The sequence below is a fragment of the Trichosurus vulpecula genome, chromosome 2 (genome assembly GCF_011100635.1).
Source record: "Trichosurus vulpecula isolate mTriVul1 chromosome 2, mTriVul1.pri, whole genome shotgun sequence".
Lineage (NCBI taxonomy): Eukaryota > Metazoa > Chordata > Mammalia > Diprotodontia > Phalangeridae > Trichosurus > Trichosurus vulpecula.
This window is the reverse complement of record NC_050574.1, coordinates 264674435-264691948: the sequence shown is the minus strand read 5'-3', so window position 1 is coordinate 264691948 and position 17514 is coordinate 264674435. Positions and strand designations below refer to the sequence as shown.

Sequence of the window (17514 nt, the reverse complement as noted above, 5' to 3'; positions counted from 1 at the left end):
TGCATCAGGTTCACATGAATCTTGCAAAGCACATCAACCTTTGCATCACAAATGATGGAAATAGTATCGAAGTTGTTATTTGTTAATATTCCAATTAAGTAAAATGCTGTTGAAATTTTCATTCATTTCATTTCTTGAAAATATGCATTTTACATATGTGTCCAGACTTTAGGAGCACCCTGTAGTATAGAGGGAGAAGAGAAGAGGCCCCAAAACAGAATCCCGACACCTAGAGAATGTAATCTCGAGAAGGATCAAGAAAAGGAGATAGAATCATGGTCAGACAGATAAGAGGAAAATGAGTAGAGTGATGTCCCAAAAAACCTATCAAGAAGAGGGTATCAAGAAAGAGAGAGTGATCAACAGTATCAAAGGCTGCAGAAAGGTCAAGGAGAATGAGTACTAGGAAAAGATCATTGGATTTGGCAAGTAAGAGATCATTAGTAACTTTCAATGGGATGATAAAGTAGGAAGCTAAATTGTAAGGCCATTCACTATGAGGTCCCTTTTCTCCCCTCTTCATGATCTCCTATCACTCAGGTGCTCTTTGCCACTTTCTCCTTCTTCACTCCTGTCTCACATGATGAAGTGGACTTATTCCTTATCAGGGTAAACCCCTCTACTCATTCCATCATGGCTACTTCAACAGATTGCTCCCTCTGTCATTTCTATGCTCACTTATTTTCTCTCTCTCTCTCTCTCTCTCTCTCTCTCTCTCTCTCTCTCTCTCTCTCTCTTTCTCTCTCTCGCTCTCTCTCTCGCTCTGTGTGTGTGTGTATCTGTCTCTCTATCTGTCTCTGTCTCTCTGTCTCTCTCTGTCTCTCTCTCTCCCCTCCCTCCCTGTCCCTGTCCCTCTCTCTCTGTAAAATATCCCTCTCAGCTGAGAGAGTGGGGGAAGGGGAGCCATGGGAGGTCTGTGCAAAGACAAAAATGTTTGGAAGAGCCACTGTCAAGAGTGGGATACTGAATTGATAGGGGAAGTATAATAGTATTGCCTAGCAGCAGTGAAGGCCCAGTTGAGGTTATATAACTTAAATTTGTTGTGGAACCAGTCAGAATGATTTCATGACTTTCTCCACCTTCATTCAGCAGCATATGTGTAGAAGCAAAGGCTACAAATTGTAGGAGTGATCTAAGGCTGAGGCTTGGCTGGGCATAATTGGCAATATGATATGGGGGCTAGGGACTCAAGAGAGAAGGATAGTGTAGAATTGAATCAGTTCATCCAGAAGTCAAGATGGGCAGAAGAGAAAAGAGTAGCTAGTGCAGGGAAGATATCCTGGGAGAGAATTGAAGGGTCAAAAGATTGTACATCACATCGTGGGTGAAGAGTAAGGTTACATAAAGAAAGGCAGAGGGAGAGTTCAAAAGCCATAAACACAAGAGAAGCATGAAAAGTTTGATAGAATTCTTTTGTGAATCTGTCAGGACCATTTGTTTTGGTAGTTCATTGCTATCTAGTACCATATCCTTTTTTGTGATTGGTTTATTTAAGATCTCTACTTGATCTTCTCTTAGTTTAAGTATTGAGGAGAAATAGAAAAACTGAAAAGCAAAAAAAAAATTGAGACAGAATGCACCCTACCAGAATACTTTATGAGACAATTATAATTCTAATATTTAAACTAGGGAAGGATAAAAATTTTTTTAAAAAAGGTAAAATATTTGTTGTTCAGTAGTTTCAGTCATGTCTGACTCTGTGACTCCATTTGGGGTTTTCTTGGCAAAGACATTGAAGTGGTTTGCCATTTCCTTCCAGCTCCTTAAACACTAAAAAACAATTGAAATAGCTAGAGAAATATTCAACACTCATGACCTGACCATGCAAATATAAGAAAAATGACAATACTAAGTTAATTTTTAATTTTTTCATACTAATCAAATTAGCAAAGACATACTTTATAGAAGTTGATAAAAAATAAAATTCATTTGGAAAAACAAAAACCTAGAATATCAGGGGAAATGATGAAAAGAGGTAATAAAAAAGGCAAATAGCTCTTCCAGAACAAAAACTCAGTCGTCAAAACTTTCTGGTATTGGTTCAAAAAAATTGGGGAAATAGATCAATGGAACAGATTAGAAAGGAAAATCAGAAAAAAATGAAACTTATAACTCAGTATTCAATAAACAGGAAAGCATAAATTACTTGAACAAGAATTACCTATGTGATAAAAAAAACACTTTGACAATGGAAATCAATTTGGTTCAAATTAAGCTTAGCTACAAACCTTGCACTACATGCTACAATATATTCTACAATATAAAAATTAGAAGAAAAGCAGATGACATACCTTTCAAAGCTATGGGTAGGGGATTTGTTCTTGACAAAAAGGAATGTAAGAGATTACAAATGATAAAATAGGTAACAAATCACATGAAATTGAAAATTTCTGCACAAACAATATCAATGTATCTAGTATAAGAAGGGAAGTAGTCAAATGGGAAAAAAATATTTGTATCAATTTTCTCTGAAAATGGTTTCAAATATAATATATACAATTAGTATCTATCTATCTGTCTATCTATCTATCTATCTATCTATCTATCCATCTATCTCTCTATCTGCCATTTCCCAATATCCCAATAGATAAATGGTCAATGGTAAACAGTAAATAATTCTCATGAGAAGAATTGAAAAGTATTAACAAAATGAGATAGTATTCCAAATCACTAACAATAAGAGAAATGCACATTAAAACAACTCTGAGGTTTCAACTCACATTTTGAAAACTGACAGATAACAAAGTATGAGAATAGTCAATTTGGAGAAGTTGTAGAAAGATAAGCTGACAGTATTTTGTTGATGGAACTATGAATCTGTATAAGCATTTAGGAATGCAATTTAGAATTGTACAAATAAAATGATTAAATGATCATACCTTTGACCTAGAGCTTCTTCTATAATTTGGCTAATACTCTAGGGAAGCCATTGATTAAAAGAAAGTCTTAATATATACCAAAATACTTAGAATAGCAGTTTTTGTTATAGCAAAGAATTGGGGGAAAAAAAGTAGATCACAGGAACAAATGTCCATTAGTTGAGGAATAGCTAAACATGAAAGGAATGAAATATTACTGTGCTGTAAGAAATTATTAATATGATGAATGTGGTGAATACATAGAAGCATGGGCAATTCTACATAAACTAATACAGAGCGAAGCAATCAAAGCCAAGAAAACAATACGCCCTATGGCTACAACAATGAAAAAGAAAAATAAAAGAGAGAAACCACACACACACACACACACACACACACACACACACACACACACACACACAAAAGTAAAGAGCATGTTGAAATGAAAATTATCTAGAACAATCATCGCTGGAGAGAGGAGATAGAAGAATACACTCCCTCTTCAACCCTTTGCAAAGGTAGGAGATCCACAAATGTTTCACGTTGCACTTATTTTCAGACTATTTGGATGTGTTAATCAATTTGGCTGATTTTTTTTCTTATACTCTTTTTTGTCTTTAAATAATACTATTTGTTATATGGGATAGCTTTGTGGGAGGGAGAAGGTTACTAGAAGAGAAAATGGTAATATAAAAAAAGACAAAAGCTTAATTTTAAAAAGAACAAAAAAGAAAAATCACTTTGGTAATTTAGTGTAGGATGGGTTGAAATGGGGAAAGACTTGAGGAAGACTGCCCAATTAGAAGATTAATGAAATTATTCATGTGCAGAACGGACATCCAACTTTTGTTGGAAGACCTCTAAGGAAGGCAAACCCACCACCAACCTAAGCATCCCATTCTACTTTCTGACAGCTCTAATTGTTGGAAAGTTTTCTCCTGACATCAAGCTTAAATTTTCCTCTTTCCAAGAGGTTGCCCCTGTTTCTGCTTCTGAAGACAAACAGATCTAATCTCTCTCCCACATAACAGTCCTTCAAATACTTAAAGGACTCATTTCCCTCACCTCCTATCCCCACCTAAGTCATCTCTTCTTGAGCTTTGTCTTCTCTTCCTGTGCCTAGCTTTCACACAATCATTTGACCTTTGGATCCTGCACTCTAGAGCAAAATAAAGCACAATCTTTTGCATCTTCTTATGACACTAGATTTGGGCAGTCAGGTGACACAGTGGATAAAGTGCCAGGCCTGGTGTCAAAAAGACTTATATTCATGAGTTCAAATCTGGCTTCAGCCACTTACTAGATGTGTGACCCTGGGCAAGTCACTTAACACTGTTTGCCTCTCAGTTCATCTATAAAATGAGCTTGAGAAGGAAATGGCAAACCACTTCATTATCCTTGCCAAGAAAAGCCCAAGGGGGTCCCGAAGAGTTGGACATGACTAAAACACCTGAACAACAGACACTAGATTAGCTTGTATAAGGAGCATAGGCAAGAAAAGAAACTCTATTCTCGCATTCCAAGACCACATTTTAATACGTTTCCCTAATATTTAATAGAGTTAGACAAGGGAGACAAAAAGCCCCTAAAACCTTTGTAAGTGAACTAATATTGTGGAAATTAGCAACTGACCTTTCTAGTACCAATTTTCTACCTTGGGAATGATTAGATTGTGGTTGTATTTATTCTATTCATATAAACATACTACCAGTACCAATGAGATTAAGTGAGAGCTATTTCCCACCACTACCACAAATACAACTTGACTGAACAGTGGATTTCCTTTTCCTAGGAAGGTAAATCACTGAATTGTGGAATGATAGAGAAGGAAGAGACTTTGGAAGTCATCTAGCTCAACCTGAAATAGAAATGTTTTTGACAATATATCTAGCAAGTGGATATGAAGCCCCAGCTTCAACACATCCACTGACATAGGTTTTTTTGTTTTTGTTTTGTTTTCCTCATGAGAAAGTACCCAGGGTGGGGGAAGGGAAGAAACCGGATGGAACTAATAAAATTTTGGGTGGGGAGGAGGCAGACCAGGCTGACCATGCTCAGACAAGGTTGGCTCAAAAGAGTCAGCGGTGCAAAACAAAACATTTTGTGTCATAGGGCACACTTCTCTACCTACCAAGGACCCTGATATTAGCCCTCCAATATTCTGCTCCACCATGCTTCTCCTTTCAAGGAGAAGCAGGATGGAGTTTGGACGGAGAGAAGAGATGGTCCAGACTCTCCTGCTTCTTATCTTGTCAAAGTAAACCTTCCTTGACTTGTGTGCTACGAAGGCTCTCAGCTGCTACCTACCATAATTTCTAGATCTGCTCTGGGCCTGAGATTGCAGGGTTTTTTGGATGAAGGATTTCAGGAATCCACCCAATGAAAAGGATCAAAAGAAATTGTGAAAGATGTACCCATCATTGAGCTTATGCCATCTAATAATTATTGACCAAACAATTTGTCAAGATTTCAGGCATCTAGTAGCACATCCTAGGAAACAAGGTTTCCTTAGGGACATGGGACATCTACACAACATCTAGCAATTAAATGGAAAAATCAGGATTCAGATCTAAGCCTTTTGACACAAAGTTCAGTTTAACTTCTCTGTACTTTATGTCCTAAGTGCCTTAACTCAAAGGAATAAGGTAAAAGTAGAGGAAAGAATACTGGATTTAGCATTGGTGAGCTGGCTTTGAATTCCAGCCTTCCTATTTGCTGCATGACATTGAACAGTCGTTTAACCTCTCTGGGCCTCACTTATTAAATAATGAGGTTTTATTTATCTAGTCTCTGAGATCCATTATAACTCCCTCTATATGGCCTATCTGATTACAAAGAAAAGACACTACAAGGCTTAGACTGAGAGCTGGCCTTAGAGCTAGGAGTACACTTTAGCACTTACCACAGTGTCTATCACATAATAAGAGCTTAATAAATGTTTTGAATTGAATTGAATCAAATTGCAAGTCATCTAGTTATAGCCCTCTCAGGATTAAAATGGAGAGTGAAGGAATACATTCCGGATAGGAATAAAACCAGCTGTATATAGCCTATTCCAAACTGGCTCTCTTAAAAACTAACGCATAAGTAACTGGGAGTCATAAACACTGGGGTTTGAATCCTGCTTCATACATTAGCTGTGTGACCATACGCACATTAAACCACCTCTCTGAGACTCAGTTTCCCAATCTGTAAAATAAGTAAGTTGGACCAGATAACCTCAAAGATCACTTTCTGCACTAAATCTATGATTGTATAATGTTTTTAAAGTGAAACCCTTTTCATATTCATTGTCCTATCAGTGTAAATTGACTGAGAAAATTAATAATAATAAAAAGAATTCAGATACACCTTTAAATGAAATTCCATTTCATTAATAACATAATTTGTTAAATTTGAAAATAGTGATGTACATGTGTATAAAACATTTATTCTGCTCGCACAAAAAGTGTTTCCTTATTTATGAACTCACACCTAGCAATTATGGTATACCCTGCTCCCCATCCTCAGGTGAGAACCATTGAGTTAAATTGTAATCACTGGTGAATGAGTTACAAATAACCTTAAGAAAATTAAGTAGGAATCAGGAAAATCACTTAGAACCACAAGAAGGAATAGAGAATTCCCTTGGGGATGGGGATGATATTTGCTACTTTTCATTTCATTCAAGAAATACTTTAAAATCAATTTCAGGAAAAAAAATTTCCTTCAATGCCTCTAGGCCTCCAGATTTCAGAGTTTAAGAGATAATGGTTGCTCCTTCTTGTGAGGTTCTAATATAAAACAACATATAAGATGTTATATGAAGAACAGACCCATATCCACATTTGAAAACAAATTCTCAGTTGTTTTGCCTTTTGTTTTCCTGTTGAGCAGGGAGCCCTGGGATCCAGAGTACAATCCCTTCCCCAAGGGCCTGTACACCAATTTAAGTTCTTATTCTTTCTCTCCAGGCCCATTTCCTCTCTTTGTTTAATCTTGCTTTAACAATGAGTGACCCTTTCTCCTGCACTGGAAATGTGTGTTTTCTCTTAGAATAATGCCACATGATCTAGTATTTCTTCCAGGCAGATGAGTAGTGAAGAATCTAGAAAATTCTAGACTATTCACATCAGAGAGAGGTGAGTTCTCAACACTTGTAAGATGTTCTGGTTTATAACCATTCCTTCCCTTTTTGCATTAAGATATACAGAATTTATTTTTTATTATTAGTTATCTTGATGGCCTTGGGCTGATAGCCCAATGTTCATAACATTCAATTAATTGAAGAAATATTTGTTACATACCTACTAAATGCATGGCACTTTCTTAGGCACTAGGGACATTTTCATGTTCTCAAAAATGAATAGTCCCAGGTTTAATAGAGCTTCCATTTCTACTTGAGGACCTTGTATTCTACACAGATAAGATAGCAATTTCCAAACACATAAACATACACATGTGTACACATGAACATACACACACACACACACACACACATACACACACATAATAAGTCTTAAGTTGTAGGAAATTCCTCCTTAATCCCAGTTATCAGACTACTCTGGGCTGTGTTTGTTGGGATCCTCTATGATTTCTTAAGGAAAGTCAGAAATGAGATTGGTTCCTACAGGATTAGAAAACAAGCATTCCAGATGGAATATATTTGTTCCTTCTGGAAAGTTCATCTATGCAACTAGGTTAGTCTTTTCTCCTGCTTTTCCTGATTTGCCTATTCTTCTGGCAAAGTATAGTTGATAGAGCACTGAACTTATAGTCAGAAGGTATGGTTCCACATCCTGGATGCTCCAACTTATTAGCTCTATCTTTAACTTTTCTGAGATTCAGTTTCCTTGTTTATAAAATGATTACAATACCAGTGCTGCCTGCTGTGATAATTGTAAAGATCAAGTGAAATGAAGGACTGTGAAAGTGCTTTGTAAACTGTAAAGCACTTTGGCAATATGAAGGACTGTTATTATTCTCCAGCAATGAAGCTTAACTCACTTTCCTAGGAGAAGCCTCCATTTATTATTCATACTGTGCTAGTAACAGAAATCCTAGCAACAAAGTGAGGCTGGTTTAAAATTCTCATATTGATGATCCATTTTCAGTTTTCTCTGTTTAGCAGTTCAGAATACAACTTCATACCTGAGATCCATATACAGACCGTTCTCCTCGGCTATTTAAGTAACCATATTTTTCCTGGACATCTGAGTGCCCTCTCTGCAAAAATAGGGCTGTTATATGTTCCTCAGGTCTATTTCTCTCTTCTCAGGCAGGGTAATTTAGGAAACAAATGCTGAACTGACAAAATGAGCATTGATTTAGTAGTCAACCAATCTGTTTCTGTTACCAGCTCTACTATTAATTTCCAATGGGAGCTTGAGAAAGAAGATCACTTCTCTGACTTTAAGTTTTCCCTCTGTAAAGTGAGGGAATCGTGCTGGGTGCCCACAGGTGGCCCTTCCAAATGTGACATTATGTGTGTCTCTAATTTGATCCTGATTGGGCTGGATTGATTCTACATTCAAGACACGCTAGATTTGTCATGTTGCTTATGAGGCAGTTTTGGAAGCCACACTATTATATGGCTAAAAAACATTCCCCTGGCAACCTGGATGACAAGTATAGAGGGAAAGAGGTAAGAGTTTATTGCAGTCATAGAAGAAAGACATTTCACTGCTAAGTGTTGGACATTGAAGAAGTCAACTAGAAGTTGCCTCAGATTTTTTGTCTCTTGGAAGTGTGTGGTTTACCCCCACCCTGCCCAGTAGAAAAGATACTTTATGTGGCCCTAGTGTCTTTCAGTTCTTAGTCTATCAAGAATGACAAAAAGATAAGATTTATTTTGCTTTCCTTATCCAACTGTAAGTATATATATATATATATATATATATATATATATATATATATATATATATATATGTATGTGTATATATATACATATATCTGTGAAGGTGCCATCATTCTTCTTCCAATACTGATAACCTTTCTGTGTGGGTACTTTGTTAACTCTGCCATTCATGAAGTTCAAATATATGATGTGAATTATTTGTCAATATAATTTCTTTCTTTTCGTTTAAGAAAGGGTTCCACTGCCTGAATGGAAAAGGAGAATCAGAGCTTTGTGACTACTTTCATCCTCATGGGGATTCCCCATGCACCAGAACTAGATATTGTTCTATTTGTAATTTTCTTAGTGATCTATGTACTAACTCTGCTGGGGAACCTCCTCATCTTGATGGTGATCAAGGTCAACTCCCACCTCCACACTCCCATGTACTATTTTCTGGCCAACCTCTCCTTTATTGACATGTGGTTCTCCACTGTCACTGTCCCCAAAATACTGATGGGTCTCCTCTCCCCAGATGGTGGGGCCATCTCATTTCACAGTTGTGTGGCCCAGCTCTATTTCTTCCACAGTCTGGGGAGCACAGAATGTTTCCTCTACACAGTCATGTCCTATGACCGCTACTTAGCTATCACTCATCCCTTGCACTATGCCACTATGATGAGTGGGAAAACTTGTGCTCTTTTAACTGGAGGTACATGGCTCAGTGGTGCTATCCATTCAACAGCCCAGACTGCCCTGACCTTCCGCCTGCCCTACTGTGGCCCCAACCAGATCCAACATTATTTCTGTGATGCACCCCCCATTCTCAAATTAGCCTGTGCAGATACCTCAGCCAATGAGATGGTGATCTTTGTCAACATTGGGGTGGTGGCCTCTGGTTGTTTTCTCCTGATTTTCCTTTCTTATATGTCCATTGTCCATGCCATCCTAAAAATCCGCACAGCAGAGGGCAGACAAAAAGCCTTCCAGACCTGTGCTTCCCACTGCATTGTGGTCCTCTGTTTCTTTGGGCCATGTGTCTTTATTTATCTGAGACCAGGCTCCAAAGATGCTGTGGATAGAATTGTGACTGTTTTCTACACTGTGCTCACACCTGTGCTGAATCCCCTGGTATATACACTGAGGAACAAAGAGGTGAAGACAGCTCTGCTCAAGCTACAGAACAGAGGAATACTTGCTCAGAGAAAATAGACAATGGGGGGAAAAAGCATGCCTATTTTTTTCATTCATGATTAAATCTATCCATCAGTTTGAGCCTTGTATTTTTAAATACTGTATAAATTACAAAGGTAATTGTTAAAGATCTTTAGTTTGTGAATTGAAAGCAAAGGCATATTTCTAAAAATCCAATGGCCTCTTATGGACTTTTTCTAAAATGGATGTTTTCCTCTTTTACTTTTTTTAAGAGTAAGAATGTCCACTGATAGTACATAGGCTGCCAATATCCTGAAAGTACTCACTTAGCAGCCAGCAGACATATTTCTGTATTCTAAATGTATTTGTTCACAATCTCCTGTCTTTCTACTTCTCCTACCACTTCATTCCTTATGAATCAGCCCTTCATCATTCCCATAGCCTACTAACTCTTGATCTATCCCTATTCCCCTTATTCCCTCTTTCTCTGGCTTCCCTTTACAGTCTTGAATCACCACGTCATTCACTCCCTTCTCTTTCCCTTGCAATTTAACTTCCAACCCTGCCACTCTATTGAAATTGGTTTATGAAAGTCCACTAATGTTTTGATAACTGTTAACTTCAATGATTTTTTCTTACTCTTTATCTTCCTTGGTCCTCCTGTAGTTTATGATACTGTTAACCCTTTCCTCCTCTTTCTCCTCTCTCCTTCTTTGGATTGAGTAATATGCTTTCCCCCAGACTTAGTACTACCTGACTTCACTTTCATGGTATCCTCCACTGTTTTCTTATCCTTCCCTAACCTTCTAAGTTTGGGCATCTCCAAGTGTATTATCCTAATGTTTCTTCTCTTATCTCCTCTTTACAGTTTCTTCTGTGATCTCCTCTATCCTAGTGAATTCAATTTTCTGTTCTTATGCAGCTGACTTACAAACAAGTAAATTCATCTCTAATCATTCCCTTGTACTTTGGTCCTGGATTTACATTTGCCTGATGGATGTTTTTCATTTGGTTGTCTCTCCCTCAACCCAAATTCAGTTTGCACAAAACAAAATTCATCTTCCCTTCTAAAACTATTTCTGCTTTCAACTTTTCTGTTTTAGTTGTTTTTATCACTCTACTTTTAGTTACCCTGACTAAACACGTTGGCATTGTCTTTGATTCCTGTTTCTTCCTTCCCTTGTCACATAAGTTGCCAAGTTTTGTTGATTATCTTTTAGAACATTTCTCATATCTTCTCCCTCTTTTCTACTGCCATGACCACCACTCCATTTCAAGATCTTATCACTTTCTCTTTATTATTATAATGTCCTCCTAATCTGTCTCTCCATCTCCTGTGTCTTTCTTGTTCCAATTCATCTTTCATTCTGCTGCCAATATAATATTTTTAAGCCTTAGGACTGACTTGTCACTCTTCTCCTCAAAAATTTTCAGTATGTCAAAGTTGCTTTTGGATAAAAGGTCAACTCCTAACCCTGATATTTAGGGCACTTCACAATTAGATTCCAACCTACCTTTCTGATCTTATTTCGGATTGTTTTCCCTTATGCACAACATAGCTACCTAGCAGAAGTGGAGTGCTTATTGATTCCTTAGCTCAACATGCCATTCACCTTTCATTTCTAGATGGTTGGAATGTAGCATGGTATATTCAGAAAAAAAAACTGGCTTGAAATCTTGGCTCTGACACTTACTAAACTTGTGAAATTGCCTAAATTGTTTAACCTTTTTGAGGTTCAGTTTCATCACCTGTAAAATGGGGTTCATATTATTGGTACTGCATATTTCATAGGGTTGTTATAAGGATTAAGTGAGATGAGGTATTAAAACTACTGTTTAGTGTCAGTATTATTATTGACTTGGCTTCAGGTGAATATTTAGAATCAGTGGAAGGATTGGGGAAATGATCCCAAGAAGGTTATGGCAGGACTTCTGTAAAGACCCCAGAGTTTTCCTTCCTTGATTGGGTTACTTTGGATAAACACAGCAAGACTCATTGTAAACCACTCTATTAGGCAAAACAAAGAACACAATGTAGGAAATTGCAATTGTGGGCAAAAGGGATGCTGTTTGAATTGATAACTCTAAGACAGAGTGAAAAATTATTAATGGATAACAGAATAAAAAAAGAAAGGCAAGAATATGACAGTTTATAACAGTTCTCTCACCCATCTTGCTACACTACAGGTTAATCATTTTTGAACAGGTGATAACTTTATTTATTAGTTGTAGGAAGAGAACCTCAGTCAAGAAACTGCAATTTGTCAAACACTGGGTTGGAATCCTGCTTTAGACATTAGCTGTGTGACCATAGGCACATTAAATCACCTCTCTGAGCCTCAGTTTCTCAATCTGTAAATTAAGAATGTTGGACCAGATAACCTCAAAGATCCCTTTCTGCTCTAAATCTATGAGTATAAAATGTTAAAGAAAGTGAAGCCTGTTTCATTTTAGTTGTCCTATCAGTGTAAATTGATTAAGAAAATTAATAATAATAAAAAGAATTCAGACAAACTTTTAAATGAATTTCTATTTCATTAATAACATAATTTGTTAAATTTAAAAATAGTGATGTACATGTGTATAAAACATTTATTCTGTTCACACAAAAAGTGTTTCCTTATTTATGAACTCACACCTAGCAATAATTCTATAGCCTACTTCCCATCCTCAGGTGAGAACCATTGAGTTAAATTGTAATCACTGGTGAATGAGTTACAAATAACCTTCAGAAAATTAAGTAGGAATCAGGAAAAATACTTACAACCACAAGAGGGAATAAAGAATGCCCTCAGGGATGAGGATGACATTTGCTACATTTCAATTCATTCAAGAAATATTTTAAAATCAATTTCAGAAAATGCTTCTAGAGCTCCAGGTTTCAGAGATTAAGAGATAATGGTTGCTCCTCATGAGGTTCTAACATAAAACAGCATGTGCATATGGAAGTATATAGAAGTTATATGAAGAATAGACCCATATTCTCATTTGAAAACAAATTTTCAGTTGTTTTTCCTTTTGTTTTCCTGTTGAGCTGGGAGCTCTGGGATGCAGAGTGCAATCCCTTCCCCCAGGACCTGTACACTAATTTAAGTCCTTATTCTTTCTCTCCAGGCCCATATCCTCTCCTTCCTCTTCTTGTTTAATCTTGCTTTAACAATGAGTGACCCCCTTTCCTTCACTAGAAAAATGTGTGTGTGTTCTCTTTGAACAATACCACATGGTCTAGTATTTCTTCCAGGTAGATGAGTAGTGAAGATCTACAAAATTCTAGACAATTCACATCAGAAAGAGGTGAGTTCCCAGCACTTATTAGATGTTCTGCTTTCTAAGCATTCCTTCCTTTTTTGCATTAAGATATACAGAATTTATTTTTTATTATTAGTTATCTTGATGTCCTTGGGCCAATAGCTCATTATTCATAGGGGACCAAATCACATTGAGTTAATTGATGAAATATTTAATACATACCAACTAAATGCATGGCACTTTCCTAGGCACTAAGGACATTTTTACATTCACAAAAATGAACAATAGTCGCAGCTTTAATAGAACTTCAATTTCTACTTGAAGACCTTGTATTCTACACAGATAAGATAGCAATTTCCAAACACATAAACATACACATGTGTACACATGAGCATACACACACACACACACATACACACACATAATAAGTCTTAAGTTGTAGGAAATTCCTCCTTAATCCCAGTTATCAGACTACTCTGGGCTGTGTTTGTTGGGATCCTCTATGATTTCTTAAGGAAAGTCAGAAATGAGATTGGTTCCTACAGGATTAGAAAACAAGCATTCCAGATGGAATATATTTGTTCCTTCTGGAAAGTTCATCTATGCAACTAGGTTAGTCTTTTCTCCTGCTTTTCCTGATTTGCCTATTCTTCTGGCAAAGTATAGTTGATAGAGCACTGAACTTATAGTCAGAAGGTATGGTTCCACATCCTGGATGCTCCAACTTATTAGCTCTATCTTTAACTTTTCTGAGATTCAGTTTCCTTGTTTATAAAATGATTACAATACCAGTGCTGCCTGCTGTGATAATTGTAAAGATCAAGTGAAATGAAGGACTGTGAAAGTGCTTTGTAAACTGTAAAGCACTTTGGCAATATGAAGGACTGTTATTATTCTCCAGCAATGAAGCTTAACTCACTTTCCTAGGAGAAGCCTCCATTTATTATTCATACTGTGCTAGTAACAGAAATCCTAGCAACAAAGTGAGGCTGGTTTAAAATTCTCATATTGATGATCCATTTTCAGTTTTCTCTGTTTAGCAGTTCAGAATACAACTTCATACCTGAGATCCATATACAGACCGTTCTCCTCGGCTATTTAAGTAACCATATTTTTCCTGGACATCTGAGTGCCCTCTCTGCAAAAATAGGGCTGTTATATGTTCCTCAGGTCTATTTCTCTCTTCTCAGGCAGGGTAATTTAGGACACAACAGCTGAACTGACAAAGTGAGCATTGATTTTTAGTAGTCAACCATGATTGTTGCTAGACAGAAAGAGCATAGGACTGCCTGGGCTGAGAGTTCTGGTTTCTGGTCCCTGCTCTACTATTAATTTCCAATGGGAGCTTGAGAAAGAAGACCACTTCTCTGACTTTAAGTGTTCCCTCTGTAAAGTGAGGGAATGGTGCTGGATGGCCTCAGGTGGCCCTTCCAAATCTGACATTATGTGTGTCTCTAATTTGATCCTGATTGGGCTGGATTGATTGTACATTCAAGACATGCTAGATTGCTTGTAATGCTTGTGAGGCAGTTTTGGAAGCCACAATATTATATGACTGACAAATATTCCCCTGGCGACTAGGATGACGATTATAGAGAGGTAAGGATGTGAGAGTTTACTGCAGTGATGGATGAAAGACATTTCACTGCTAAGTGTGGGACAACTAGAAGTCACCTCTGATTTTGTGGCTCTTGGAAGTGTATGGTCCACCCCACCCTGCCCAGTAGAAAACACATTATTTGTCGCTAGTATCTTTGAGTTCTTAGTCTATCAAGAATGATAAAAAGATAAAATTCATCTTTCTTTCCTTATCCAACTGTAAATATATATATATACATATATATATTATACACACACACACATACACACACACACATATATATATATGTGGCTGTGAAGGAGCCAACATCCTTCATCCAACACTGATAACCTTCCTGTGCAGGCAGTTTGTAAACTTTGTCTTCAATGAAGTTCAAATATTTTGTTATATGTGATGTGAATTCTTTGTGAATATAGTTTCTCTCTTTTCCTTTAAGAAAGAGTTCTACTGCCTGAATGGAAAAGGAGAATCAGAGCTTTGTGACTACATTCACCCTCATGGGGATTCCCCATGCACCAGAACTAGATATTGTTCTATTTGTAATTTTCTTAGTGATCTATGTACTAACTCTGCTGGGGAACCTCCTCATCTTGATGGTAATCAAGGTGGACTGCCACCTCCGCACTCCCATGTACTCTTTCCTGGCCAACCTCTCCTTTATTGATATGTGGTTCTCCACTGTCACTGTCCCCAAGATACTGATGGGTCTCCTCTCCCCAGATGGTGGGGCCATCTCATTTCACAGTTGCATGGCCCAGCTCTATTTCTTCCATGTTCTGGGGAGCACAGAATGTTTCCTCTACACAGTCATGTCCTATGACCGCTACTTAGCTATCACTCATCCCTTGCACTATGCCACTATGATGAGTGGGAAAACTTGTGCTCTTTTAACTGGAAGCACATGGCTCAGTGGTTCAGTGCACTCTGCTATCCAAACTATCCTGACCTTCCGCCTGCCCTACTGTGGCCCCAACCAGATCCAACATTATTTCTGTGATGCGCCCCCCATTCTCAAATTAGCCTGTGCAAATACCTCAGCCAATGAGATGGTGATCTTTGTCAACATTGGGGTGGTGGCCTCTGGTTGTTTTCTCCTGATTTTCCTTTCTTATATGTCCATTGTCCATGCCATCCTAAAAATCCGCACAGCAGAGGGCAGACAAAAAGCCTTCCAGACCTGTGCTTCCCACTGCATTGTGGTCCTCTGTTTCTTTGGGCCATGTGTCTTTATTTATCTGAGACCAGGCTCCAAAGATGCTGTGGATGGAATTGTGGCTGTTTTCTACACTGTGCTCACACCTGTGCTGAATCCCCTGGTATATACACTGAGGAACAAAGACGTAAAGACAGCTCTGCTCAAGCTACAGAACAGAGGAGTGTTTGCTCAAAGAAAATAGATTATGGGGGGGGGGGGGAGCATGCCTATATTTTTTTCATTCATGATTAAATCCATCTATCAATTTGAGCCTTGCATTTTTACATATTGTTTACAAATTACAAAGATAAACTGTCAAAGATATTTAGTTTGTGAAACAAAAGCAAAGTCATATGTCTAGGAATCCAAAGACCTCTTGTGGACTTTTTCTAAAATGGATTTTTTCCTCTTTTACTTCCTTTTTCCAAAGAGGCAGAATGTCCACTGATAGTACATAGGCTGCCAATGTCCTAAAAGTACTGATGGAGGAAGTCACAAAACCACATACATTGGATCCACTATAAATTAATGTCCAACTGAGACCTCATCGCTACATAGATATCTTTTCATTCATCACTTATGTATTCCCTGTAATAATCCCTATAGAAGATGTTTCAAACTTTTCTCTTCATGTCCACAATCCAAACCACCAACCACCCTTCTTTCAATACTTTAACTTCTTTTTTTAACTAAAAAGATTAGAGCTATTCTTCATCAGCTGTTTCATCTCACTCAGTCTCTCTTTACATTGAAAAGACCCTCTACTTCTTAACTATTTTTTCCTTCTTTAGTCTTAAATGATAAAATGACCCTTTTCCTTGACAGTGATAAACTGCCACTTTTTCCTTCTATTTCATCTTCAGGAGTTTATCCTCTTAATTTTTCCATTTCTCTCTTTTTATCTTCCTTTTTTATTTATATATTGGCTCCTTTCTCTCTGATTACAAACATGCTTAGCATTCTCATATCCTCAACCTTTTCCTTAATTCTACTACCCACTCACATTGGCTGTTCTGTATCCCTCCTCCATTTACTGATAAACTCTTAGGGTCATTTTAATTTATTCCCTCCACTACATCACTCACTCACTTCTCTTTCCCTTGCAATTTAACTTCCAACCCTGCCATTCTATTGAAACTGCTCTATGAAAGTCCACCAATGTTTTAATAGCTGTTAATTCAAAGATTTTGTCTCAGTCCTTATCTTCCTTGGTCTTTCTATAGCATGTGATACTATTAACCTTCCCCTCCTCTTAACTCCTCTCTCCTCCCTTGAATTGAGTAATATACTTTCACCTGGATTTCTTACTATCTGACTTCACTTTCATGATGTTCCTCCACTGTTTTCTTATCCTTCTCCAACCTACTAAGTTTGTGTATCTCTCAGTGTATTATCTTGATATTTCTTCTCTTATCTCCTCTCTTTACAATTTCCTCTGTGATCTCCTCTATCCTGGTGAATTCAATTTTCTGTTCTTATGCAGCTGACTTAGAAACATGTAAATTCATCTCTGATCTTTCCCTTGTACTTTGGTCCTTCATTTCCATTTGCCTGATGGATATTTTTCATTTGGATGTCTCTCCCTCATCCCAAATTCAGTTTGTCCAAAACAAAATTCAGCTTCCCTTCTAAAACTATTTCT

At 37.4% G+C, this 17514-nt stretch overlaps 2 protein-coding genes across 2 annotated transcripts; both read left to right on the top strand.

Annotated features, from left to right (window-relative positions):
• Positions 1-8943: 8943 nt before the first annotated feature.
• LOC118839809 (olfactory receptor 10G4-like) lies at positions 8944-9885 on the top strand. The gene has a single exon (XM_036747325.1). The coding sequence runs from the start codon at positions 8944-8946 to the stop codon at positions 9883-9885; it is 942 nt and encodes a 313-aa protein (XP_036603220.1).
• A 5247-nt stretch (positions 9886-15132) lies between these two features.
• LOC118839851 (olfactory receptor 10G4-like) lies at positions 15133-16074 on the top strand. Its single transcript, XM_036747361.1, has one exon. The coding sequence runs from the start codon at positions 15133-15135 to the stop codon at positions 16072-16074; it is 942 nt and encodes a 313-aa protein (XP_036603256.1).
• Positions 16075-17514: the final 1440 nt, after the last annotated feature.

What these genes read in the sequence shown, in the direction of transcription:
- LOC118839809 (XM_036747325.1), top strand. Translation starts at nt 8,944, where the DNA reads ATGGAAAAGGAGAATCAGAGCTTTGTGACTACTTTCATCCTCATGGGG.
- LOC118839851 (XM_036747361.1), top strand. Translation starts at nt 15,133, where the DNA reads ATGGAAAAGGAGAATCAGAGCTTTGTGACTACATTCACCCTCATGGGG.